The following is a 26,702-nucleotide window of genomic DNA, read 5'->3' on the forward strand; positions in this document are numbered from 1 at the left end:
AATGCTCTCTGTTCAGCTTTTGTCATTGAGGAAAGGGGCAAACTCTTCCTTAGAAGCTTCCCTTCAAGTGATTTGGTCTAGGTTATATTTTCAAATTGTGTTTTTAATAATGCCTTCTAATTATATGTGATCTGGCCTTTGAACAGTTCATAGAATCACTTCAGCCATCCAGCAAGCTCCTACCATACCAGGAGGTAACACGCCACCAGTAGAGGACCAGACCAGTGTTACCCAGACCCACATGCATCCCAGCCTCTTAGACTCTCTCACCTCCCCTCAAACTGCTCTCTTCTTGCACCACCTACCCACCCATCAAGATTCTGTACCTCCTCCAGGCCCCGCCCCACATCTTCCCTTGCTTCTCCAGCCTCCATGATCTCTCCTCAGCTGATCTGGGAGCTGATGGCTGACCATCCCTCTCCTTTAGCTCTCAGCCATACTTCCTCTCTACAATTCCCAGCTGGGGCAGGTTCCTTAAGCCCTCTATTTCCTGATCTATTAAAGGGGACTGTAATACCTTGTAGAGTTACCAAGAGGATCAAAGAGATGACCTTAGCCTGGTGCCTAGTACATGGTAAGCAACTGCACATGACATGTGCCTTCTCCAAGCCTCAGTTTCCACACATACTAAGTAAGCCCAATAATCACAACTCACTTGGTTGTGGTGAGGATCAGTGACTTTGTAAACAGTAGAAAATTTTATGTATATACATATATATCATTGTTCTACGAAGGCCATCAGGGTAGTTTTCAGAGACTGCTGGTTGACCTTGAACATTAGAGATGTCTGCCTCCCATAGCCTGTTGCCTCGTTTTCCCAAAGAGATGTTCTTGAATAGTAAATAAATTGAATTTGTATAAAGTTCTATTTGAAATGAACCAGAGAAATTACGCTTTAAGGAAATTCCTCAGTGAATTCTTTCATAAAGAAAAAGTCACCCTCTGATTTATTTGTTGTAAATATAAGCCTCTTAATAACTGGTTAAAATAAGACAGCATTAGATTTCCCAGAGGGAATTGGAAGACTTTAATCAGCATGTCTGGCCTAGCTGAATGAGTTTGTTGGCTGATTTTTTTTTTTCCTTTCGTTGTTATCGATTTGATTTTTGCTTTGTGTGGGTTGGTTAGATGTGCCTGTCTGCTCTTGGGTCTTTAATACTGTGTACATTTGTGCTGCTGGCCACCAGCTTGAGGGCTTCCACTGCTTGACATCACCTTCTGCATCCTGCATGAGAGGCTGTTTGAGAAATACTGTCCGCTGCTTCTCTTGCTACCATGAGGCAGCCAAACAAATTCTTTAGGAGCGTCTTGAGGTTCATAATATATGGTTCTGCCTTTTGAGACTACAAATCCCATTGTCCTTGGAAGGATAAGCACCACTTAAAAATGAGAAATGAGACACAGCTTTTATTTCCTAACCTCAGGTACCTCATCAAAAGCTGTAAGTTAGACTCACAAGTAATATATAGGCATGATATTTTGGTGAGGCTGAACAGGAGGTGGGTGGAAGGTGCTTTAACAAATAAAACCATTGTTTACCACAATGAAGGTCTTTCCTTTTTTCCTTTCCCCCCGGCCTGGCTCCAAATTCTGATATGGGACACATAGCCTAATTGACACTCCAGGTCACTTTGTCCAAGCAGGTCCTGGGAGTGCATCCAGCCAACAGGAAGTTAGCAAACAAAGATGAGAGCGTATTAAAGGAAATCATGGGCAATGTTGAGATCCACTGACAGAAGCACCTTTGCACTTGCTTATTTGCATCCTGATATGCATCCTTATTTTAGCTCTGGTGCTGGGAAAGAGCACATTCTAAGGGCTGGTGATCCTTCTTAAGCATTTGCCCCAAACCAACCCCCCCACCTTCCCCGCACCCAGTTAGGGTTTCTGTGCCCTCTTTGTTGTGTGTCCAACAGATTTTTTTTTTGCCATCTTTAGAGGAATTAAGCCTCTGGGACTTGGTCTTGACACCACATCAGTTCTATCTGCTATAAATAGTTTCTCTGGATCCAAGATGGGTGGTTTCTGAGATCACAGAGGGAGATCTCACTTAGCATCTCATTGTATTTGCACCCAGTCATCTAAATAGACCTCTTAAAATACCAAGGTAATGCTGAGGGTGACCCCCTTGGGAAGGTTGAGGAGCACACCTGGACCCAGTCCTCAGTGACAAACTTTTCTTCTGTTGTTTTAACCATATATGTCCCCAGGTCTGCTTTTGGTGAGTGTGGCTCCTCTGATAGGAAGCATGTGTTTGCTCAAAGGCTGCCCTTTGCTTAGTGCTGAGGATACAAAATTGAATGAAATAACCTGCCCTTAAAGAGCTCACACACTCATTTAAGTTGATTCTACTGCCTTTAATGTTTGTGGTCTATATAGGGGATCAACCAATGAAAAATCCTAATAGGGACTGTTAAAATAGGGAATTTGTCTGGAAAGTGGAAAAAAGTAAATCTGTAGTATGAACTTTCTAGATTTAATTAATACAGGCTAGTTTTTATGTGTTTCTTGTAAGCAGGTGTCAGTCTGTTCAGGCTGCTGTAACAAAATACCACAGACTGAGTGGCTTACAAACAACAGAAATTTCTCTCTCACAGTTCTGGAGGCTGGAAGTCCAAGGTCAGGGTGCCAACATGGTCGGCTGAAGGCGCTCTTCTGGGTTGCAGGTTTCTTGTATCCTTCCATGGTGAAAGGAGCAAGGGAGCTCTGCAAGGGGGGCCTCTTTTATAAGGGAACTCATCCCATTCATGAGGGCTTTGCCCTCATGACCTTATCGCCTCTCAAAGACCCTGCCTCCTTTGAGGAGGGGCACTGGGATTTCAACAATTGAATTTGAGGGAGGCACGCAGCCAGGAAACCAGATAAGGCACATTACGTAAAAGAGATCATATATTAATTAATATTTTTAAGATTTCCTTCCATTCATCTATCTAGCCATCTTTTCATCCTGTCTCCCTCCCGCCCCCTTTTTGGTCTTGGAGTGGTAATTTGCATGAAATCCTGTGGCTCAGAAGACTTGGCATATTCTGCCAAATGGAAGACCATGGACTCTTACTTCTTATGATGCTTGCATCATATTTCTTACGCCTGTCCTGGAATCCCTCAATGCCCCCTTCTCAGAAATGTTTGCTTACTGACTAGAAGTTTTATTTGCAGTGTCCTCAGAAGAACTAAAATATAGCTCTCCAGTGTCATTTATTGGGGTTATTTTATTATCAGCCTTGGGAATTCTAGAGAAGAGAAAGAAAAACTTAAATATTTTATTTAAGCATATTGGCAGACTTGAACTGTCCTTGGGATTGAGCAAATGAAGTGAAGAAAGAATGAGGAGAGTTGCTCCAGAACCCTCACTCTGCATTTTCCTTTCTCTGAGTACCATTGTCAAATGTCCCAGACTATAGACAGTGTTTCTATTAAACCTAACAGGCAGCATAGCAGAGTAATGATGCTGATTCTGCAGTATCAGAATCCTAGATCTTTAACTGTGGTGGGACCTTGGACAAGAGACTTAACCCTTCTGAGTTAAATCTGCTTCGTCCTTTGTAAAACAGTGGTGATGACCACCAAATCTTCCTCTTAAGGTTGGAAGGTTGACATGGAGATTAATTAAGATAAAGAATATTAAGGACTTTTCCCAGTGCCTGTCTACACTGAGTTCAGTTATTATTAATTATTGTTAAACATTCGTCTTAAAGTAGATCCTTTGCTCCCTTCATCTGCGTGTCTTTAGTATGTTTTCTGCATATTGAGAAACATGACTGTTTCTAGATAATTAGCCATTTGTTTTTCAGCATCAAACTTTTAAAAAGTGATTCAGGTACTGTTCTTAATCCATAATTAATAAACATCATCTCATTTAACCTTCACAACAATCCTATAGGAGAGGGAGTAGCATTATCCCCATTTTATAAGTGAGGAAACCGAGACACAGGTAAGCGAGGTAACTCCTCCAAGGACACAGTACTAGCAGTTGGTCCAGTTGGAGTTTAATTAGACAGTCTGACTCAAAAGCCGCACTGTTGGGGCCCCTTCTGTAGCACTACCACTCTGTGTCGTCAACCTTCACCTGGGAAAGGGAGTTATCCATCTCACCCACCAGACCCTAAGCTTCTTGAGAACAGACCTGTTTATTTTGTATCTTTGGTACCCCATATAGAGCCTTGCACACTTAAAAATATGACTCTAACCAGCCTTGTTGTACTCACTCTGAATTCCAGCCATGCCAGCCTTTTTCAGTTCCTTTAATGAGTCTTGTTCCCACCTGATGCAAGGCTTTTGCACATGCTGTTAGATCTGTCTGGAGTGCTTCTCTGACCGGTTTTAGCTATACCTAGAGTACTCTGTTCATTTCTGGGCATCATTATGTGGTTGACAAGAACATTGTTGGAACCACGTTATCTCAGGAAGAATTGAACAGACTGGAAAAGGGAAGACCAGGAAGGACAACAGTGACTTTCTGCAAGCATGTAAGGTTATCTCCTTGTGGATGAAGGATGAGAACAATTCAGGTGCTCCCAAGGTGCCCAGTGAAAAACAGATTTCACGTTATTTTAAGGAAGAACTTCCTAAACATCAGCTGACCAAAGATGGCATGAACTGCCTGGGGATAGTGAGTGCCCCATCTCAGGAAATATTTTGACAAAGGCAGGCAGCCACTCTGCAAGGATATTATTATTATTAGACTTTGTTTTTTAATCAAGGAGCAACATTTACATTTATAAATCTCTTTTTCAAAATGATAGTATAAGAAAATTCATTCTCCTTCCACCCCCTTTGCATTCCTATCTCACAAATTTCTTAAAACTTCAAAGTCCTGAGTTTTTTAAACTAGAGAATAATGCATAATTATTGTTCTGTTGTTTTGTTTTAGGGAAGCTATTAATTGTTATCACTTTTGGAAAGGAAAGTTCATAAATATGTGTCCTAGTTGCTATACTGGTATTCTTCTGGGTCCGGAGATAAGCTTATCTCTTTGCAAGAGGAATACAGTTAGACTAGGGCAATTGTTTTATCTTTATATTCTTGGTACCATCCTGTTGTAAATGAGGTCAGTGGATTCCCTGGATAGATTGTAAAATTTAGATATTCGTAGTATTAAAAAGGCCTGGGAATGTCATATTCAGAATCTGGTCATTTCTCTCCAAGTTGCACACCTGTAATTTTTTCACCGCCTATTTAGTACCAGTTTAATTCATTCTTATGAAACAGAAGTTCTCTAGGGCAGGTCCATTAGCAAGTAGCATCAAGATAGAAGGACTCTCCCAATTGGACACTATGTGGAGAAGTTCTTCCATCTAGAAATTGATGTGAAGAATATCTGTCCTTTAGCTATAACCATGTGTCAGGTTCTGAAGTGACCTGATTTAACACTTCACCATGCTGCATACTACTGTTTAGCTGTTACAGCTTCTGACCATTTAACTGTAGGACTGTGGCAACTTAAAGCACTAGATATTTTTTAAAGTAAGCAGAGTAGAAAACTATTTTACATTTGATTAAGTGTTTTATCTTGCTGTTCTCCTTCAAATGAACTTTGCACAGTCTGTTTCATGAGGAGCGTGGTTTGCTTTGACGTGTAAACCCCCAAAGCCAAGTTCCTTTTATTGTTATTGCTTAAGTCATATATTTTTATACTAAACATCTTATTACCTTAGTTTTATTTTAAATCAAGGCAGAGTTTGCAAAAAGTCCATGAATCACACTGAAAGAATGTTAACGAATAGTACCTCTGAATTTCCAGATTTGGGCATTTCTGATCTTAAAGAATATGAATGTAAGCAAAAATATTATGCAAGCTGAGTAAAATTTAGATAAATAAGTACCAGATGGAACTATAGGGACTTATAAACTATAATGCAAATATTATCCCATTTCCTTAAACCTATATTTCAGTATGAAAAATTATATTCATATTGATAAGTATCAACTTTTTGCTAAATCAGACTTGGCAAAGGAACTCCATTTTAAGTAAATATAAAACAGTTTCTTTTCTGAGCTTGAAGAGAAAGCTTTTCAAAGTCTTAAAATGTGAAACATTTTTATATATTCAGAGCAATTTTTTTTTATTTTTGGCCGCGTTGGGTCTTTGTGGCTGCACACGGGCTTTCTCTAGTTGCGGCGAGTGGGGGCTACTCTTCATTGTGGTGCGCGGGCTTCTCATTGCGGTGGCTTCTCTTATTGTGGAACATGGGCTCTAGGCATGCGGGCTTCAGTAATTGTGGCACGTGAGCTCAGTAGTTGTGGCTTATGGGCTCTAGAGTGCAGGATCAGTAGTTGTGGCGCACAGGCTTAGTTGCTCCGCAGCATGTGGGATCTTCCTGGACCAGGGCTCAAACCCGTGTCCCCTGCATTGGCAGGCTGATTCTTAACCACTGTGCCACCAGGGAAGCCCTCAGAGCAATTCTTATATTAGCTCTTTTATTGCTGTGATTTTCATTCCACATTTTAGTTACCTACAAATAGTGTGCAAGAATTTTCAATCCCTGAGTTTGAGTTTTAGGATAGCTTACCTAGTCCGTTGCTTTGACACACGCACACACACACACACACACACACACACACACATACACACAGATTGGTATTATTGCTTCCTGTGTAACTGATCATTTAATCCTTAATTTTTTTAAATAATTAATTTATTTTTGGCTGCGTTGGGTCTTTGTTGCTGCGCACGGGCTTTCCCTAGTTGTGGCAAGCGGGGGCTACTCTTCATTGGGGTGCACGGGCTTCTCATTGGGGTAGCTTGTCTTTGTTGAGGAGCACAGGCTCTAGGCGTGTGGGCTTCAGTAGTTGTGGCTCACGGGCTCTAGAGCGCAGGCTCAGTAGTTGTGGCGCACGGGTTTAGTTGCTCCGCGGCATGTGGGATCTTCTCGGAACAGGGCTTGAACCCAGGTCCCCTGCATTGGCAGGTGGATTCCTAACCACTACGCCACCAGGGAAGTCCCTAATCCTTACTTTTACTTTTATGTCAAAAGAGCCTCTATGTCTATTGCTGATTTAATGCTTATTTATGTTATCTATAGTTTATTATGTGAGAATATTTCAGTATTCCAAAATTATAGGTACTGAACACTGTGATCCATTTTCCTTCTCTTTGAAGGGTTTGGTAGATGCAAGTCTTCATACCCTACCCCAAGCATATTAGAATAGATGAATAAATTGAGATTAGGATATATATAGACTGTGTTTCTTTTGTAGCAGAGTTTTTATGGGGATTAATTGAAGTCTTGACTGTGTTCTGAGATTCTTAGAAAATCTGAGTTGTGAACTCTGTTTAAAAGGGAGCAGAATAGGGCTTCCCTGGTGACTCAGCTGTTGAGAGTCCGCCTGCCGATGCAGGGGACACGGGTTTGTGCCCTGGTCCTGGAAGATCCCACATGCCACGGAGCGGCTGGGCCCGTGAGCCATGGCCGCTGAGCCTGTGTGTCCGGAGCCTGTGCTCCACAACGGGAGAGGCCGCAACAGTGAGAGGCCCGCGTACCGCAAAAAAAAAAAAAAAAAAAAAAAGGGGAGCAGAATAGAGAATCCAGATTTTAAAAACTGTGATTCCAAGTATGATAGATAAGGTCTTTTGACTCTTGCTGACTTCCCTTCTATAACTATAGCCCCTTCAGGTTTTCTGAACAGAAACAATTATATATTCAATCTATGAAGTTGGCAAGCAAAACTACATCAATTTGATAATACTATACTTCTTAAGTAATAATCTTATTGTATTCATGGTGGGAAATCAGTACATTAGATGTACTCCAAATTATAAAATTGTTAAATGAGAAAAAAATCATCTTAGAACAAAGGAAATAAGATAATTATTGACTACATTCTGCCTCGGGTCCTGCATGTTCTTATGAAATATTGAAAGTAACCTCTTAACCTTTTGCTTCTTATGAATCGATGAGGGTATGCCAAATACTTTTTGCATCAAAGAAGGGGAAAAAAAGGTTCTTGGTCTGAAAGTAGGGAAGATTAGCTACTTTGCAACTTGTCTTGGATCATCTTTGCATTTTACCTTTGTAATTGGTTCAAAAAATATAGATCCACAAAACACATTGAGTATAAGCATAATAACACATGCCACAGCATAAGAAAAATGCATTCATTCTTCTCACCCTGGGTTAATCAACCCACTGGCTCAGTGTACCAAGGACAACCAAGACCTGCCTTTGTCCACATGAGTCCTGCCATCTCTATTACAGATAGCATATGTCTGCATTTCTACCTTTATCAGCTTTCACGTTAGGTTTCCCAGTTTTGTTGTAGTGAAGTAACACCAGGGAAAAGCAACAGGAGGAAGTACAGTCAGTTCTTATTCATGGTAATTATGTTATATAAAGTTGCAGCAAACACTGAATTAATGAATACTAAACCATTGCTTCTAGAGGAAAGACAGGGTTAGATTCCTCCTCCAAACCTCTGGTCACAACATTTTTAACTGATGATAAATATATAACCTTGTGTTATGTGTGTTTCTGATTAAAGATACTTTATTCAGTACATACTGTTGATTCATTAACATTGAATGGCCAACAGCTCTATAACTCATAATCGAATGAAGGTTGTCTAACACATGTAATTTCTCGGTAAGGCACATAACAGCACAAAAATGCGAAACATGTGGCACTCAGAAGACCCTTTAAGGGAAGCTTGTTTCCAGTATGAGAGCTGAAACAAGAAAGCATAATGTTGCCTTGTTCTGCCTCAGCTAGGAACAAGTGAATCAAGCAACTCAAATTTTTCACCACTCTGCTCATGTCCGCAAATTACCATGAATGCACCAAGAGCATTGATTTGGGGAAGCAGGGGAATTTGCAAATACAGAATCCAAAAACAGTATGTTTCAACTTGATTGAAACAGAAAAATCAAAATATGTGGGAACAGGACTCTTGTAGTCTGGTTTACGTCTTGTTGGCATTTGGATGGTCCATTGGACTTAGCCCTGAACAGTCCATGACTTGAGAAAAAATAACCTAAAATGTCCTTGTTGCATACTCTTTCTTGAAAAGGAGCAATCAGTTATAATGTAGGATCAGCATTATAACAGGAAAATTAGAAATTTAAAAAATGGACCAAGACTGGTGTCATTCATCCTTAGAGTTGTGAATTTTGATCACTCCAACATATATGTATTCCTACCTTTCTGTGCCACATGTGCCTCTTAAACCTTAGACGTATATATATTGGGAGCCCTCGTTAGCAGTTATCGAACATCTCTTTGGCTGACACTTTGTTTGACATTACATATATAATCTTATTTCATCCTCAAACTCTAACAGGTGGGATTTCTGAGTTCTGTTTTACAGAGACAGAAACACTGGTTTAGACAGTGTTAACTTAATAGAAATATTAAATTGTGATAGAAATATCACAAACCTATAAGTGGCAGAGCTAAAATCTGAACACAGGTTTATGTGGCCATAGCCAGTACCATTCCCACCATGTGTTGCTTCCTTCCATTGTTGACAGGCTGGAAGATTCCTCTGGCTGACTTGATAAAGTCTGTAGTAGATTAAAATTGACCATAAATTTTGTGCAGCTTTTTCAGATTCCTCGAATCTGAGCTGACCCATTGACTTGCTGTGACCAGTAGTAGTGAAAGTGGCATTGTGTGGCTTCGAGAGGCCTTATAGCTTAGCTCTTGTCCTCTTGAAATACTGCCACCTTGAGAACAAGCCGGGAGTGGTCTCCTGGAGGATGACATACACCATACGGAGAGAGCACTTGGAGGGAGAGGGACCCAGCCATCCCAGCTGACCTAACTGCAACCTCACAGGAGAGCCCAACTGACACAATGTAGGGTGGAAGAACTGCCCTGCTGAGCCCAGCCCAGAGTGCCACCCTACAGAATTATGAACAAATGGTTAGCTTTCATTTTAAGCCACTACGTTTTGCAGCAAAAGATAACTAATGCAGTCCGACCCAGCCCCCATATCTTTCTGATCTCTCTTAGCCTATGAGAGTTGCTATTCTTCTGGTCTGTCATTTGGAAGGAGGTCTTGGCTTCCCTGGTGGCACGGTGGTTAGGAACCCGCCTGCCAACGCAGGGGACACGGGCTCAAGCCCTGGTCTGGGAAGATCCCACATGCTGCGGAGCAACTCAGCCCGTGCGCCACAACTACTGAGCCTGTGCTCTAGAGCCTGCGAGCCACAACTACTGAGCCCACGTGCCACAACTACTGAGCCCACGTGCCTAGAGCCTGTGCTCCACAACGAGAGAAGCCACTGAAATGAGAACCCCACACACCACAACTAGAGAAAGCCCACGCAGGAACGAAGACCTAACTCAGCCAAAGATAAATAAGTAAAATAAATTAAAAAAAAATAGAAGGAGGTCTTATTCCTAAGTGGGGCCTAAGCATCTGTGTAAAACAGAGGCTTTCTCTGCTTTGCTCTGCACACAGTATGGGTTGATCAAGGTCTGAAGTTTTGGAGCTAGAATGACTTCAGAAGTCACATAGTTCAGCTCTGTCTGTGCTTTACTGATGATGATAAGTATCATGAACAGAGGGATTCATGCAGAACCCCTTGTAGAATTGGCTACTGCAGAGCTGTCAGAAAATTGAACCCCTCTCACTCCTAGTCCTGGGTCCTTCTTCCACATCCTACTGCCTTTTTTTTAAAAAAAACACTTTTTGCATCAAAGTGCAAATCACATTCTAACTGAAATATAATAGGGAAGCTAGGTTTTTAAAGATGTGGTCACAAAGGATTTGGGATAGAAAAAAAAACATATTCTAAGACACTCCTCCATTTATTTATATAAATACAGTTTGGAGCCCTTCAACTTTGCTAAAAGTGAGATATTTAGCAGTTGTAACCCACACTTTCTTTTTAAACTTTCTTTTTAAAGTTGTAACCCACACTTTCTGTCTAATGGCAGTAGACATCACAAATCAGTAACTTAATACATCTACATGTGTTTTTCAGCATAGAGTTGAATGTAGTTTTGGTTTGCACATTTTACTACCCCCACTGTATTATCACCTCTCATTGGTTTGGCTTTCCTGCTGAGAAAGTGGTCTACTGTATAGAAGACATGTCTTTATGATTTCTGAGCAGTGACAGCCATAGAGGGGAACTTTATTAAATGATGTTTAAAAGTAGCATTAACCCTGTAAGGCTGCAGATCTGAACCACAGTTTCTTCCACAGGGACAAAAAAATGCCCATTTTATATATAACATTTTAAATTCTTCTTTTAGTCCTCATAGGTCTTTCTTGTTAGGAGGGATTTTTTTTTTTCCTGTAAAGCAGGAAAAAAGGATGTAACACTCTTTTTGGATCATCAGTAAATATGTTTTCCACCTAAATGTGAAATTTAATGTGAAACTTTTATGTGGTTAAAATGTCCCTTAGGAGTGGGTGCGGGGGCTTTTATGAGCATGACAAAAATTGGATTTAATTCCAGAGCAATCCAAATTAAGTAAAATGCGCCTTCAAGCAGTAAAATTAAACCATATATACGTGGTCCTTTATAATAATGTCTATTATACAATTTTTTATCAAAGTTTTGCCCTAAAGTGCTTGTTAAAACAATCCACTGAATATCTAGAAATGAAAGCTATAAAATCTCTTTCTGTGGAAATAGTTCACCCACACTGCTTATTGGTATCCTTCGGTCCACAGGAGAATCCTTAGTTAATTTTTCTAACACATGGCTTCTTAAAGTGTTATAGGCCTATTGTGACAGCAATAAAATTTCCTTTTGCTGAATGATTGGTGTGTTTATGAGTTACTTTATCTACTTGTTGGCAGCTTGAACAGTAAAGAAAATGGTGATTGATGGGCTAAAGTGTCTGATGACTCTGACACTGCCTAAGGATACATTACCACGTGTTGTGAAATTCTTTTCCAGCAATTCAGAGTTTAAATCCCCCTGGAGGTGTTTGTGATTTTTGTGGGGCTCCATGATAATTAATCCCTCATACTTGGCCTTTTAAAATTGCTCTCCAAGCTAAAGTAAATCCTCTGGAAATTCAGATGGATTTAATATCCATGTGTGATGGGTATTTTGGTTGTATATCACTTTTACCATCAGAAACTTGTTTTGGTTACAGTAAGATTAGGACATACTAACCCTGCCAGCTTCCTCTTTCTGGGTCATTTTGATGCCTTTTTCTATCTCCAGCGAATTCCTTGATGATCATTTAGCAAACATTTATTGAGCAGGATACATGAGCAAACACGTATCCTGCTCAGCACCAGGATACAAGGAGGAGTTGGGAACAGTTCCTGTCTGGAAGGGTTCCACTGAGGGCAGGAGGTGGTATAGGAGCTAGATCCATGAACAAGCTATCGTGATACTGTGAGTTCAATAATGCTAAGATATAGTAGTGATCCACAGGACAGGTTGATCCACTCTACCAGGGAAGAGAGTCAAAGAAGGTTTCATAGAAGAGGTGATGCTTACCTGGCTCCAGCAGAATTTCATGAAACAAAGTAGGTAGCAGATAAAAGAAGGCACGACCTTCAAGTATTTGGTGCCCTTAGTACTTTCCAAATATAGATATATAGACTAACTCTGTAAAAATACACAAGAAACTTAATACTGTATGTTTCTGATTAGGGGAATTGAGTGAAGGACAGGTGCTGGAGAGAAACTTCTCAGTGTATACTGTTTTGAGTCTAATACCATGTACATATTTTATCTATATTTTAAAATAAATAAATACTTATTCTTTTAGGAATGCGGACATTAAGACAGTGGTTCCTTAAACAATATGATGAATTGGCTAGCCAGCTACTGCTTCCTGGCTCTCTTATTTTTTTTACTTGTCCTTCATTGTGGAATAAAGAAATTTTTTTCAAGTTAAACATGTTTCAGATATAGACTGGTGAGGGAGAAGTTTTTAAGCAGAAGATTTTCCTACATCTCTGAAATCCTGCCTTACCCGTCTGCTTAGGGAAAACCCATTGTTTGAGAAACTCTCCAACTCACTGATCAAATTCTTCTCTGACTCTAGAGTTGGCAAGTCAAATGAGAAATTTAGAGTTTCTAGGGGACACTGTTGGTCTTACCTCAGGCAGTAAGTAAACAGACCATCTTACTCAAATTCCTGTTGTCCCAGTGAAAGTCATACAACTACCAAGAGGAAATTACTTTTTTATTATATGTCATTCTTGTTCATCTATAAATGCTTCTCAGGTCTGCCATTAGGAGAAATTAATCTGTTTTCTTGGATTGAACACCTTTTATTTTAAACATCAGTTTATCACTTGTATATAATGTTGTTCTATTTCTGCTCCTGTAGAAAAAAATCATTCAGTGAATCATATGAGTACACAGAAAGAGGACTGAAAAAGTGAAAGAAAGGAAAGAAGGAGATAAGAATAACAAGTGGAATTAAGAAAGACTTTATGTCGGGTGGGGAGAGGGCCTCCCCATCTTGCTTTGTGTCATGCAAACCCCTAATCAGGTACCAACACTAGCAGCTGAGACCCATAGTTCATCACCCCACCTCTAAAGCCTAAGGCTTCAATTTTTACTTCAACAGTTGTCTGTTCACTGTCTATAAAATGATCGGCTCATGCCCTCAAGGTTTTTGCTGTGGAGCTGAGGAGACAGTATTTCAACAGAATTGATGCCATATGGAAAATCCCAAGTTTTATTTTGCACTTGTCTTTATACAAGTGCAAAATAAAATATTTAAAGCAGATGAGAAGCTTTCAATAGTGATAGGAACACAGGCTTTGGTGTTAAACAGCCCCAAGCTGGAATTTCCTCTTTTCTACTTAGTAGCTGCAAAGACCTGGTCAAATCTGACCCTTCTGAACCTCCTTTTCCCTAACTGTACATGAGACTAATAACACTGAACTTGCTTAGTTGTTATGAGGACTAAATGGCACCAATGGGAAGTATTTGGCCTCTTTGGCACAGAGATGTTAAATAAGTGAGATGTTATCTCTTCCTTACTATGTGCTGGCATTGTACATGAAGCTTTATGTGTAGATAATATTGTTAGAACCATATAAAAATGGGGAAGCTGAGAGGTTAACAGTCTTCCCATGGCCAGAAGTAACAGGGCCAGGATTTGGACTGAGAAGTCTGACTCCAGAAGCCTAGCTCATAATCATTTGTCTCTACAGCCCCTATTCAGCATAAGCCAGCAACCCACCCACAGGGAAATGATTAATAGATTGCTTCTAGAAGAGATGCGTTTTAAAAGAAGTCATTGGTACTGGTAGACAGAGTCACTGAGTTATCCAGGGTGGAGTGTTATTTATTTATTTATTTATTATTTTTATTTTTAAAATGAAAGCTTCTTTCTTTCTTTCTTTTTTTATTTATTTTTGGCTGTGTTGGGTCTTCGTTTCTGTGCGAGGGCTTTCTCCAGTTGCGGCGAGCGGGGGCCACTCTTCATCGCGGTGCGCAGGCCTCTCACTGTCATGGCCTCTTGTTGCAGAGCACAGGCTCCAGATGCACAGGCTCAGTAGTTGTGGCTCACGGGCCTAGTTGCTCCGCGGCATGTGGGATCTTCCCAGACCAGGGCTCGAACCCGTGTCCCCTGCATTGGCAAGCAGATTCTCAACCACTGCGCCACCAGGGAAGCCCGAGCATTATTTAAATACACAAAGATATGAAGGTGGGAGGGAGTTGGTGGAGGAGAAGGCACTCAAAACTGTGCCAACAAGCAGCTTTTTTAAAAAAAGATTTATTATTTATTTCTTTATGTAATTTATTTTTGGCTGCGTCGGGTCTTAGTTGCCGCACGTGGGATCTTCGTTGAGGCGTGCAGGATCTTTCCTTGCGGCGTGCGGGCTCTTCGTTATCGTGCGTGAGCTCTTCACTGTGGTGTGCGGGTTTCTCTCTAGTTGTGGCATAGAGGTTTTCTCTTCTCTAGTTGTGGTGTGCAGGCTCCAGGGTGTGTGGGCTCTGTAGTTTATGGCACGTGGGCTCTAGTTGAGGCATGTATGCTCAGTAGTTGTGGCACACAGGCTTAGTTGCCTTGCGGCATGTGGGATCTTAGTTCCTTGACCAGGGATCGAACCAGCATCCCCTGCACTATAAGGTGATTCTTTATCACTGGACCACCAGGGAAGTCTCTAACAAGCAACTTTGCTTGAATAAATAGCTCAAGAGCATTAAAATTAGGAGGATACAATGAGCAGATGAGAATCATGTATGTAATCAACTCCAAATTTTTATTTGAAATAATAAAGGTCAGTCTTTCATCAATGACCCACTATTTCATCTAATCGCAATTTTTTTCAAAGCAAGAAAGAAGTAAAATTTTAATATAGCCTTGTCAATTACATGTCTAAAATATCCCAAACCAGTGTCTATTTTACTGTCCAGTTCTATGCTATGAACGAACTATGTAAGTTTTGAAAAATAAATCTTTTTTTTTCCCAATGCACTAGCCCACATTTCTAATTTGGTCCCTACCTCGCACCTCTATCACCAGTTAATGCAACTCTATCTCATCAGTTAATGCAACTGTCCAAAACCACAGTTTCATAGAGTACTTTGGGCACACGAGGGCACATGGTAAGAAATGTGACCTTCTTCTATTGACAGGTCAGAGTGCCTCACATTTTCTTGTATTTTCACTGATGACTTTAAGAGAAACCACAACTGTAGTTGAGTAAAAGGAAAGAAAGAAATGGAGTTTTCCATCTAGAAAGACTCATGGACCAAAAACAAATCATTGGCAGTGAATTCAGCATTTATTTGAGCCTATTAACCGTATATTTATTTTATGTATGATAGTTCATTGAGCACCCAGAAAGTATCTAAGAGTTTTTGGATTCAGGCTACTTTTACTGATTAAAAACTCCAGTGGGTCTTTTTCTTCCCTTTGAGTATGAACGAAGAGAAATTTCTCATTTGACTTTTGTAATGTTCCAAGATCAAAGGAGTTTATGCTGAAAATTCAGCTCTGTAAAAGCTATGTGTAGCATAAGTTCAGTCTGACTCTCCCAAATCCAGTGAAAACAGAGCGTTTGGCCACCAAGCTTTGAAAACCAGCATTATAGAGGGTGTAACCAGGAGCTTGCATTAATTTCTCCCTGAACTAGCTTCATGAAAATGGCCCTTAGTGTCATCTTGGCAGTGTTGTTGGGATCGCCTGAAGCCACTGACCCAGCAAATTTCCTTGAAATCATTCCCCTGAAACAGTGCAGAGAAACAAACTCTTAGCAGTATAAATGCTCCCTGGGTCTGGAAATTTCATAAGTCAGAGTTAAAGCAAAGAATGGTCTAAAATCTATTGCTGGTACAGAATCTGAAATGTAAATTGTCTGAATCAAGGAACCTTTCCTGGCTCTTCGGGGCTGCCTCTCTAATTGCTATAATAATAAAGAATGTTTTCAGAACTGTGTGGTGATAAAATGAAAGCATTTATTATTGGGAAGTTTCTCTACTAGAGCATTTGTACAGGAAACTTTTTTCTGAAAAGTAGGTTTGGTTTGGAGGTCTTTACCTATCTTACATTTTTGCAAGAAATATTTCATTTATTTACTTCAAGTCAATTTAATTCTAATTCTGAGACTCCACGCTTCTGGACTGAGGTGGAATCAACGTCAGTCATTTTGGAGGTGCATTGGCTCTCAGGGTTCTGGTTCTGTCACAAAGCTCCCCAACACTGGGGCCCCTGTGGTCATTGTCATCAGTCCACCCTGGTAATCACCAAGCCCATGCTTACCCAGGCCTGCATAATCTCTTCATGTCCGAAGTCCTGCTGCTTCCAGGCCCCAATGCTTGGGACTCAGGACTTCTTTCAAGGTGGGATCCATTACGCCTGTAGGCTGCAGCCCTTGACCATTGTCTGCAGGGTCTTGCAACCTGTGTGTGGGCTGGAAGGGCAGGGAATGGGAGGGCACTGGGCAGTACAGAGCTCAAATCCTCACTTCTCAGGGACCCACAGATCTCTGTTTCTAGCCTCCATTCGAAAGCACTTTTCCTCTTCAGTGGCCCACCAGGATACCTAGCACCTCCATTACCACCGTCATTTCAGTGCCCTTCAGTTTTTATTTATTTATTTATTTATTTGTGGTACACGGGCCTCTCACTGTTGTGACCTCTCCCGTTGCGGAGCACAGGCTCCGGACACGCAGGCTCAGCGGCCATGGCTCATGGGCCTAGCTGCTCCACGGCATGTGGGATCTTCCCGGACCGGACACAAACACATGTCCCCTGCATCGACAGGCGGACTCTCAACTACTGCGCCACCAGGGAAGCCCACCCTTCAGTTTTATAAACAGCAGAAAGAACCAATGACTTCTGGTTGCTTCAGTTTTGAGCTCCACAAAAATCCCTGAGGCAAGGGATTTCAAAGCTTGACTTCTTGCTCAGCATTAGTGGGGGGGGCGGCGGGGGGAGGAAAATTGTATGAATGTACACAATTGAATATTTTTAAAATAGTCTCACCAAAACATATAAATAATTAGGTGTACAGGGGTAAATTGTGTACAGGGGTAAATTTCCTCAGGAGGGATGCTGAGGAAACTGTTGGTGGTGGTTGTCCCTGGGGAGTAGGACTAAGGGCGGGTGCAGGAGGCAGTCTCTTTGCATGGTCTACTACACCCTGTGGTTTTGCTTGAGTCCTTTATATTGGTACTTGTTATTTTCATGATGATAAAAGTTTAAGGTTATTAAGTCAAAGAAAAACAAAAATTTTTAGTTCATTAACCAGGAAACACTTTCCTCAACCAAACCTTACCTACCTTAACTACTGTCCTGATTCTATGGCTCAGAATCCTGAGTTCAGGAGTTAATTTGCCCAAGATTCCACAATGGCAGAGTCAGGATTTGAAACCACAGTGTCTTACACTTAGGTCTGTGAATGTCCTTTCCCCTACTCCATGCTCTGTCCTCCAGGGCCAGTTCATTCCCCTAAGTTCTTACCTTTCATTGCCTGAGTAATGAGGCCTGACAAGCCCCCTTCATCAGGCCACACTTCTATGCCAAATCCTTGAATACCAATAAATACCTGAAACCATGTTTCAAAATATACCATAAAATGTAAATAAGAATGAGACATCGTTCACCTCAAGTGTATACACAGCAGCAGTGTACACAGTTAACAGTAAAACACATGGGGGAAGTTTAACTTGAAATATTAGGCAAAACCAGTCCTAAAAGAGTGAAATAATAAACTTAGGAAAAATTGATTATACCTCTGAATATACCAAAGCTGTATTTTGTTTAGGTCAAATAAAATATGGCTTTATTAACAAATAGCAAATTATGGGTTGCTGCCTATGGTTTGGTTGCTGGCTTAAGGAAGCATTTATGGTGGTTATACATTAATAAGGATTTGTTTTTTATAGGATGCTATAGTTATACATGAAGTCTATGAAGAGGGGGCAGCAGCCCGAGATGGAAGGCTTTGGGCTGGTGACCAGATATTAGAGGTATGTGATTATGAATTCCATTTTACACCAGCAAATATGGTTCCTTTAGTGACCTTGATCCACAGTCAGTTTACCTATTCACTGTCTTCTACTCAACTATATCCTTATTATTTCTTCCAGTGTAACAAAACATGTACTACATTCTTTTTTCTTTTTTTGACGTACATCAAATAACTGTCATTAGAATCATGACAGATTACCAACCTAAATCTGTCTGTGAAAACTTTCTTTAAGTAAAGGAGAAAATACAACTAAAGGTCCTATAATCAAATGAAACTGTATAATATTGTAATTTGATTTTTTTGCCTCTCCACCTTACTTAATTCCCTTCTAAAAACACATAGGTATAGACACACACATAAACATGCACACCTGATATTTTAAAAGACTTTATTGCAGCTTTAAGTATTATTTTCTTATCCCTAATAAGTATATTTATGTCAAATGGAGGTCCACGCCATGGTACCTTTGTTAACTAGCTGATGAAAACGTAGAATCTTCTTCCTTTAGGTGGTATATGGTACTTATTAAAAATTGAAATGCTTAACTTGCCTCTTTTAAAAGGATTCTCATTTAGCAAAGGCGTTAAAGCCTTTTAAAAAGAGCCAAGGCAGGCAGTGTCTGAACTAGGAAACGGATGAATGGAAAGTCAATGCCAGGCATTCTGGTAGGTGGAACTAAAGAGCTTTTTCAATGGTGTGAAACCTTTAGGCAACATTTATTTCTTTCATGGGATGAATTTAATTGAATAGTTAACAGTTTATGGTGGGCATGTGCATTTTTGTTTTGCAGCTTTAATGTAGCACATTATGAATGACATCATAGAATTTTATTTTTCCCTTTGGTGGTTCAAGTCTGCCTCCCAAGATGAGACCAGAGTTATAATTAAAGGTAGAAAACATAGGCAAGAAGGGGTTAAAGGAGAGGCCAGGCTGAGTGCAAATTAAATTCAGGGCAAGTTATAGGGTTTCTCTGCAGGCCTTTACTGTGCTTCGTCATTGGATTAGGACATATTCCCAGTGCATTCATTAAGATGCAAGTGTATGAGGTTAGAAAAATAAACATAGCCTCTTTGGGAATTGACTTGACTGTTTCAGCATACAACACCATTTTTTAGTGGTCAGGAGTTTTGAGGGTTTTTTTTCCTCCCTAGATTTTCTAATTAACTGGTGCTATCATAATTGGCTTTATAGAGGAATAGATTGAATATTCAGAAGAGTACAGATGCATACATGTCTTGATAGTTAACATAATTTGTAAGCCCACAAATTTTTCTGTAATGGACACGTGGAACTAAATCTAATATGTGCATTTCTTGTTTATGGCGATGTTTGCACAGGTATAAATTCACAGTATAAATCTTTAAATATGTAGTGTTTATTTTATAGCAGTTATACCTCAATAAAAGAAAAAATTTTAATTTATCTATCTGTATTGAATAGACCCTCAGCTGTAGCTGCTGTCTTCCATAAAATATATTCATGTATAAGTGAACACTCAGGACAGATAAGCATGAAGAAAGCAAATTTGTTTTAACTGCAAGGAGAATTTGAAAGGTCAACTAAACCATTTCCTGGCATCTGGCCGAATTGTATTACCCAGTGTGGATGGATGGTCTACACTTCTCATTAAAGATAGCCAGACAGGCTCTTCTCTTGCCCCAGACAGGATCTTGTCCACAAAAGCATACTGTGTGTTTAGTTAAGAAATGTAGCTCTCAGGTTGGTCAAGGAACATGTTTCCCTTCTAAGCAGCTTTAGATTCCACATTTGAACTTGTTCCAATTGTGGCTGCTCTGTACAGATGCATAATGAGACATAGTCAGCCTGGGGCCTGCAGGTTGCCTCGAGAAGAAGACAGGCCAGCTTTGGTGATACATTTTGAGACTGTACTTTTTCCAAACAATGGCTTTTCTGCTCATGAGAGTCCTCTGCATGGTGCAGGCTGGCCTTCCATGGTTTTATACTATCTTCATGTTAAATGAGTACAAGCCAGGTTTTGCTTACAAAGATATAGTCCAATAATTTTTTAGTCTGGTAAGATTTATGATTCTGTGATTAACATGGACTGTCTTCTTTCTGGTTCTTTTTTAAGGTTCAGACCCTCCTCTTACCCTACACCTATTCCCATTATCCCCTTCTATTTTTGTGCAAGTGGGAGAAGGAAGTGTAGAGGGCTAATGCCTGGTTTTCCCTGTGGGGTAAAATAATGAGGAACTGCTGCCCTAGTTTGGTTATTCTTTCCTTCCAAAGCAGCAGTTCACCCATTTCCCCGAATGCCTGTCTGCCCCAAGTGACATGATATACTCCCATTGACAACTGGGGCTCCCTATGGCCCTTCTCAAATAGGGAACCCTGCTATTACCACTCCTACCCCTCTACAATCAATGTTCTAAATAATGCATCTGGTGCTTATGTAAGGCACTTAAGGTAATACATCACTGCACAATATTCTAGCCACACAGCAATATTTCTCTTACAATTATTGGTGCATTTAATGGTGTCTCTTGATAAGCAGAGGAGAAAATGAAAACTGTGAACTTGGAACAGATCACTTTGATTTGAGCAGACATCTTGATGCTGGCATTTAGTGTGAATTGCTTTTGTAATATTAGAGTTAATGACAATGCTTTTAATTAAAAGCATAATTGTTAGGGCCTTTCAAAGGGTATTTTAGAGGCTTAGAGAATTCACCTTCAATCACGGGGGTAACTTTTTTTCAGTTGAGTAGCAGAAGTGGTCTTGTGTGCCATCTATTGGAATACAGGAAAATAATCAGCTCAGACCACATTTTCTGGACACATTCTTTTCCCCTTTGTCTGTGGGTTTACCTCACAAACAATGAAAGTGCATTTGTGGGCCTGAAGTGCATTCCTGCGCCTAAAGTAACAGTGAATGCTGGCACTGAGAAAATACAGCCCTGACTGCAGTTACTTCAATTCCTTTTAAAAATATCAATTCCTAACTTCTGTCAAGCTTAACTGTATGCCAAGCCCTGTGTCGAATGTACTACAGGGTTTATTTCATTTAATCTTCACAACACTACATGGATATTATGATTATTGTTATTATTATTATCTCCAATTTGTGGAAGGCAGAGTTGAAGCTGGCCTTGAGTAATCTATGTAAGGTTTCACATAGTAAGTTAAAATCAGCACTCAAACCGAATTCCATCTATATCCAAAACCCCTGCTTAAACACTTATTCTGGGTGTAATTAATCTAAGTGAGTTCACAGACCCACCAAGATATACCAGAAAAGAAAGACCAGCTTGAAAATTAGGCTTTTAAACAATTTCTTGACTCATAGCATCAGCTTTAAATAATAGCTCAAAAGTCACCTTCTCCAAGAAGGGCTCATTCTTCTCTTCTCCCTTCTCTGTAACCATTCTTTATGCATGAGTCCTGAGTCTTTGGAATGTTAGAACTGGAAGAGCCTTAGACCAGCCCCTCATTGTACAGATAAAGGAATTGAGGTCCAGAGGTAGGCTTGACCTGCCCAGGACACCCAGGGATGGACCAAAACACAGACTGAAACCAACATCTTGAGAGAACTCTGTCATCCACCTGGCCATGGTCTGGGCCCGTCCTTCCCTTGGTTTGGCTCTTTTCCTAGCTGGGACCTTGAAGAAGTGACCCATGATTCCCTTCATTTGAGCCTGGGCTACTCTGCCTCTTAATTTCCCCCTTGTGTCAAATAGAGTTACCAATATCAATACTTGATTTTTGCTGTGGCAGGGAGCTCCAAAAACCCATTCTAAGAATAAGATGAGGCAGCATGGTATAGAGACTAAGGGTGGAAAGATAATCTGGGTTCAAATTGTGGCTCCTCCATGTACTAGCTTTGTAACCTTGGTCAAGTCACTTAACCTCTCTATGCTTCAGTTTCCTCATCTGTAAAATGGTAATAGTATCAGAGAGTCAAGTGTAAGATTGAATGAGGAAATTCTCATAAAGGGCTAATACACAAGCATTTATTAAGTAAATAAATAAGTTGGTTATGATTGCCATTTAACAGACAAGGAAATGGAAGCTCACAGAGTTTACATGACTTGCCCAAATTCACATGATTTTCTAGAAGCAGGACCATGGTTTTACTCAGTGCTGCTTCCAGTATAGTCTGCTGTCTAATGCATGGTCCTGTCTATGCTCACTCAGATACAGATTCAAATGAGTGGACTTCAGGGAGTCTTTGACACTGTCAGAAATACCCGTTCCTCATTTCCTTCTGGCCTGTTCTGAAGTAGTCATGATGTTAGCAATTAAGAGTGAGGATGTCAAATTCAATCAGCAAACTGAGTCCAAAAAATGCTGACCAAATACTAATGTTTATTTTCCCTTTGACCTCAATTATATGAGCCAAGTAGTCCCTGCTGTCTCATGTTGAGTTCACAGTAAAGTTCATGGCCACCTAAAATTGCATTATCGTGTGTACTAACCCACCCGCTATGCTTATTTGGGGTGGGGGTGTGTAAGGATTACGGCCTTTGTATCTGAAGCAGCTATGACTGCTAGTGGTCACTCCCTGTGTGCTTTGGGAATGGCTGGACATTTCTGGAGGTTTTTCACTGGTTGGTCAAGGAGCTCCCCCAGACAGAGAGGCCTCTGCTGTCAGCAGCGCATCTTGGATGCCCGTCGTTCCAGGTTAATGGGATTGACCTGCGGAGCGCCAGCCACGAAGAAGCCATCACAGCCCTGAGGCAGACCCCCCAGAAGGTGCGACTTGTGGTGTATAGAGACGAGGCGTACTACAGGGATGAGGAGAACTTGGAGGTTTTTCCCGTGGATCTGCAGAAGAAGGCTGGCCGAGGCCTGGGCCTGAGCATCGTTGGGAAGCGGTAAGGAAATGCTGTGAAGGTCAGGATTGATTGGCCTCCTTCCTTCGGAGTTTTAGGGGCTAAAGTCTATAAACACTGAAAGATAAAGCTTAGTATAAACTAATGATATGATTTCTAAAATTAACATTTTTATGAATACTTGAATGAGATAAGTCATGTTTCTGAGCAAGATCTTAACCCAAAAATGTGTCATATAAAGATAGAACTCTAAGCCCAGTCAACCCAGACTGTTCAGACTTTTATGCCCAGGGAGAGTAAGAACAGAGTTTCCAAGGTTCTTTCAACTTGGAGTCACTTAGATCTGAGGCTTGCAGGGGTTAATTAAAGCAACCATACCCAAGAAACAGCTGATATCAAGAAAGAGATTTATATATACAATGTTGGGTTAGGAAAATTGCTTTGCCATAGAGTACCATGTTAATTTCGTACTCTCTTAACTTAAACTAGTTGAGTAGTTCCTGAGACTAGCTGAGTTGACATAGTCGACAGACATAGATTCTTCATGACTATAGTTTTCTATTAAGACAGATGTCCCCAAAATAATAGCTTGCAGCAAAAACGTAGGTAGATCCTCGTGGCTAGGCTACTCTTTTGAAATCTTTGCTGCTTACCCGTGTGATAGGAATTGCAGTAATTACTCCAGAATAATATTAACAGGTTAGAGAAGTAAGTAAGATTTTGAAACTGCAATTCTAGCTTACACAGTTTACTGGCTTTAGATATCTAGTGTGTATTTATTCCAAAAGGGCTGCAGGATTTTCATGTGACACCCCAATATAGCCTTAAATGGCATCAAACATATTCTTAGGAAGAATTGAAGTTGGTTTTACATATATTGTGTCATGTGCCCTCACAGACCTCTGATGACTAGCCTAGTGGTTTTTTCCAGCAGTCCATAAGATACTAGCTACCATTTTTGAGCACTTTTTGTGCCACGTACTGTGTTCTCATGATCTCTTTTTTACTTCAGCACCATAAAACCGTCAATTTGGAAATACATTACAAAACAAAGGAGCTGAGACTCATATTTCTAAGCAAACTCAGTGGACATCTGGGTACAGAGCAACTAACAGAGCCCATGTTGAAGTTTGCTTTCTTGCTGTGATACACGTGCCTGGAGAGATTCCATTTAGAGTAATGGTTTTTCCTTTATTGTCTCGGAATGGATTGATGAAATAATCTTCACACAACACCAGCATTTTAGATTGAGTTTGTAAGGAACATTTACATTCCTTAGCACAAAAGTTTTCATTATAAAAGATAAGACGTAGGGACTTCCCTGGTGGCACAGTGGTTAAGAATCTGCCTGCTAATGCAGGGAACACAGGTTCAAGCCCTGGTCCAGGAAGATCCCACATGCTGTGGCCCGTGCGCCACAGCTTCTGAGCTCGCATGCCACAACTACTGAAGCCCGTGTGCCCAGAACCCGAGCTCCACAAGAAGAGAAGCCACTGCAATGAGAAGCCCATGCACCGCAATGAAGAGTAGCCCCTGCTCACCGCAACTAGAGAAAGCCCATGCACAGCAACGAACACCCAATGCGGCCAAAAATAATAAATAAATAAAATAAAAAAACAAAAACCCATCTGAGCTAGAATGAGTTCATCTTTAAAAAAAAAAAAGATAAGATGTATAAGCTCTCAAAATTCACAATTCTTTGCCTAACAATTCCATGACTAGGAATTTATCCTAACGATATGCTTGTAGATATGTTATTCACTGCACATAGTTTGCAGTAGCTAAAGAATGGAAATAACCTACTGATATATGTCCACCAATAGTTTACTAATAAATGAAATTAAGGAACATTCATAGAATAGTATGTAGCCATAGAAAGAAAACATTGAGGAAGCTCCAAGTGCTAATAAAGACCAGTTGCCAAAGTATTAAGTGAAAAAAGCAAAGTTAAAGAAAACAAAACTGGAGGGAAAAAAGGAGTGTATGTGCATGTATATCCATTTACAAGCATGTGTACTATACCCACATGCATTTGCTTACGTATACACAGAATATCTCTTGGAGATACCCAAGAAATGAGTAACATTGGTTACCTCTGAGAGGGAAACTTGGGGACGGGAACAGAGGTGAGAGGTGAACTCCCTCCCCCTTTTTAACCTCTGGAATTTTGAGACATTTATTTATTCATCAAATAAATAAATATAATTAAAACCTTAAAGTAATGAAGGCAGGGAAAGAGAGGGAGACGGAGAAAGAGACTAGAAATAGATCATATGATAATAATTGAGCTGATCTCTAAGGAAATAATCTGTATGTTTTAATAGTACTTAATTCTACTTTTTAAAGTGTATTTCCATTTTATTTCACTAAAATTATCCTCTTGCAGAAATTATGCCCTTGGGCCAATGAAAGTGAATATTACAGGCAGCGTAAATAGGTATAAGCTATTTAAAGGGCAAGCACTCTGAGGTTTATCATTTGGGAAGAATATCAGTAATCTCAGATTTAATATAGAAATATTAGGTTGTGCCATTACACTGCTTTATGGTATTCACAGAAATGGAAGTGGAGTGTTTATTTCTGACATCGTGAAAGGTGGAGCCGCAGACCTTGATGGGAGATTGATTCAGGGAGACCAGATCTTATCTGTGAATGGGGAGGACATGAGAAGTGCCTCCCAGGAAACAGTGGCCACTATCCTCAAGGTGAGTCCCTAGCTGCTTTCTGCGTGGCTGGTATAACTCAAGTCCAATGGGAACGGTTCTAATCTGGCTTGTTTATAAAATGTGTTGAATTTTATGCTGATTCTAGTTTTTTACTAGAGACCTAATATCTGATTATTTTAACCAATTGGGAATAGCTCTAAAAGAAAGCTATTATACTGACTAACAGGATTGAAGGGAACCCTATTTGGGGATTTAAGCTAGTTTTTCATACTTGTGAGAATTCCAAGTATCCTCAATTGTCCTCTAAATGCATTTGATGGGACAGATTCTCCTGGAGTCACAAAATGTATCCTCCTCCCTCTTGGGCTATATTAACATGAATTCATCAAATCCAGCATTTATTGCTTGAAGGAACATTAAAGATTGTTAAAGACCAAGTCCTTCATCTCACAGTGAAGTCTGAGAAAGTAGAATGGCGTGCCCAAGATCACAGAGCTGCCCTTGAGGGGTTTTCCTGCCACCCAAACTGTCTCTCACTGAAGTTGCCGGGAGACTAAGGCTCAAGGTTCCCTTCCAAGTGTCTCTGCCACATGGACCCTACCTCCCTTGGAAGAAACTGGTTAATAAAAATCCTTGTAAATTGCCATTCAGCTATAACCAGGTGTATCTTATTCTGTTTCACAAATACTATAGCTGTAGGAGCTTTTGCAAAGATAAATGAATTTTATCTTAAAATCCTGCTTTCCTAAAATAGTCAACTATCAGTTATTACTCAAGAGAGGACTTGTATTAGATTACCTCTGTGTTTGATTTTTCTGTCCACCTTTTCACCACTTTTTCTTAATCATTTTACTGCTCACAAATGCTTTCATCAGAAGGGAAAAGGAAGAG

General features: G+C 40.3%; 1 protein-coding gene across 5 annotated transcripts in view; it reads left to right on the plus strand.

The window, feature by feature from the left end:
• The window catches only part of PATJ (PATJ crumbs cell polarity complex component), a 353,136-nt gene that overhangs the window by 291,286 nt on the left and 35,148 nt on the right, over nt 1–26,702 (plus strand). For all 5 annotated transcript variants that reach the window (XM_082616407.1, XM_082616410.1, XM_082616411.1 and 2 more), the window contains 3 exons: nt 18,268–18,351; nt 22,994–23,187; nt 25,703–25,850. In XM_082616407.1, the coding sequence (XP_082472533.1) occupies nt 18,268–18,351; nt 22,994–23,187; nt 25,703–25,850 (426 nt within the window). The remainder of the gene's footprint in view (nt 1–18,267; nt 18,352–22,993; nt 23,188–25,702; nt 25,851–26,702) is intronic.

The sequence above is a fragment of the Mesoplodon mirus genome (assembly GCF_964341445.2).
Source record: "Mesoplodon mirus genome assembly, chromosome: 3".
NCBI classification, from domain to species: domain Eukaryota; kingdom Metazoa; phylum Chordata; class Mammalia; order Artiodactyla; family Ziphiidae; genus Mesoplodon; species Mesoplodon mirus.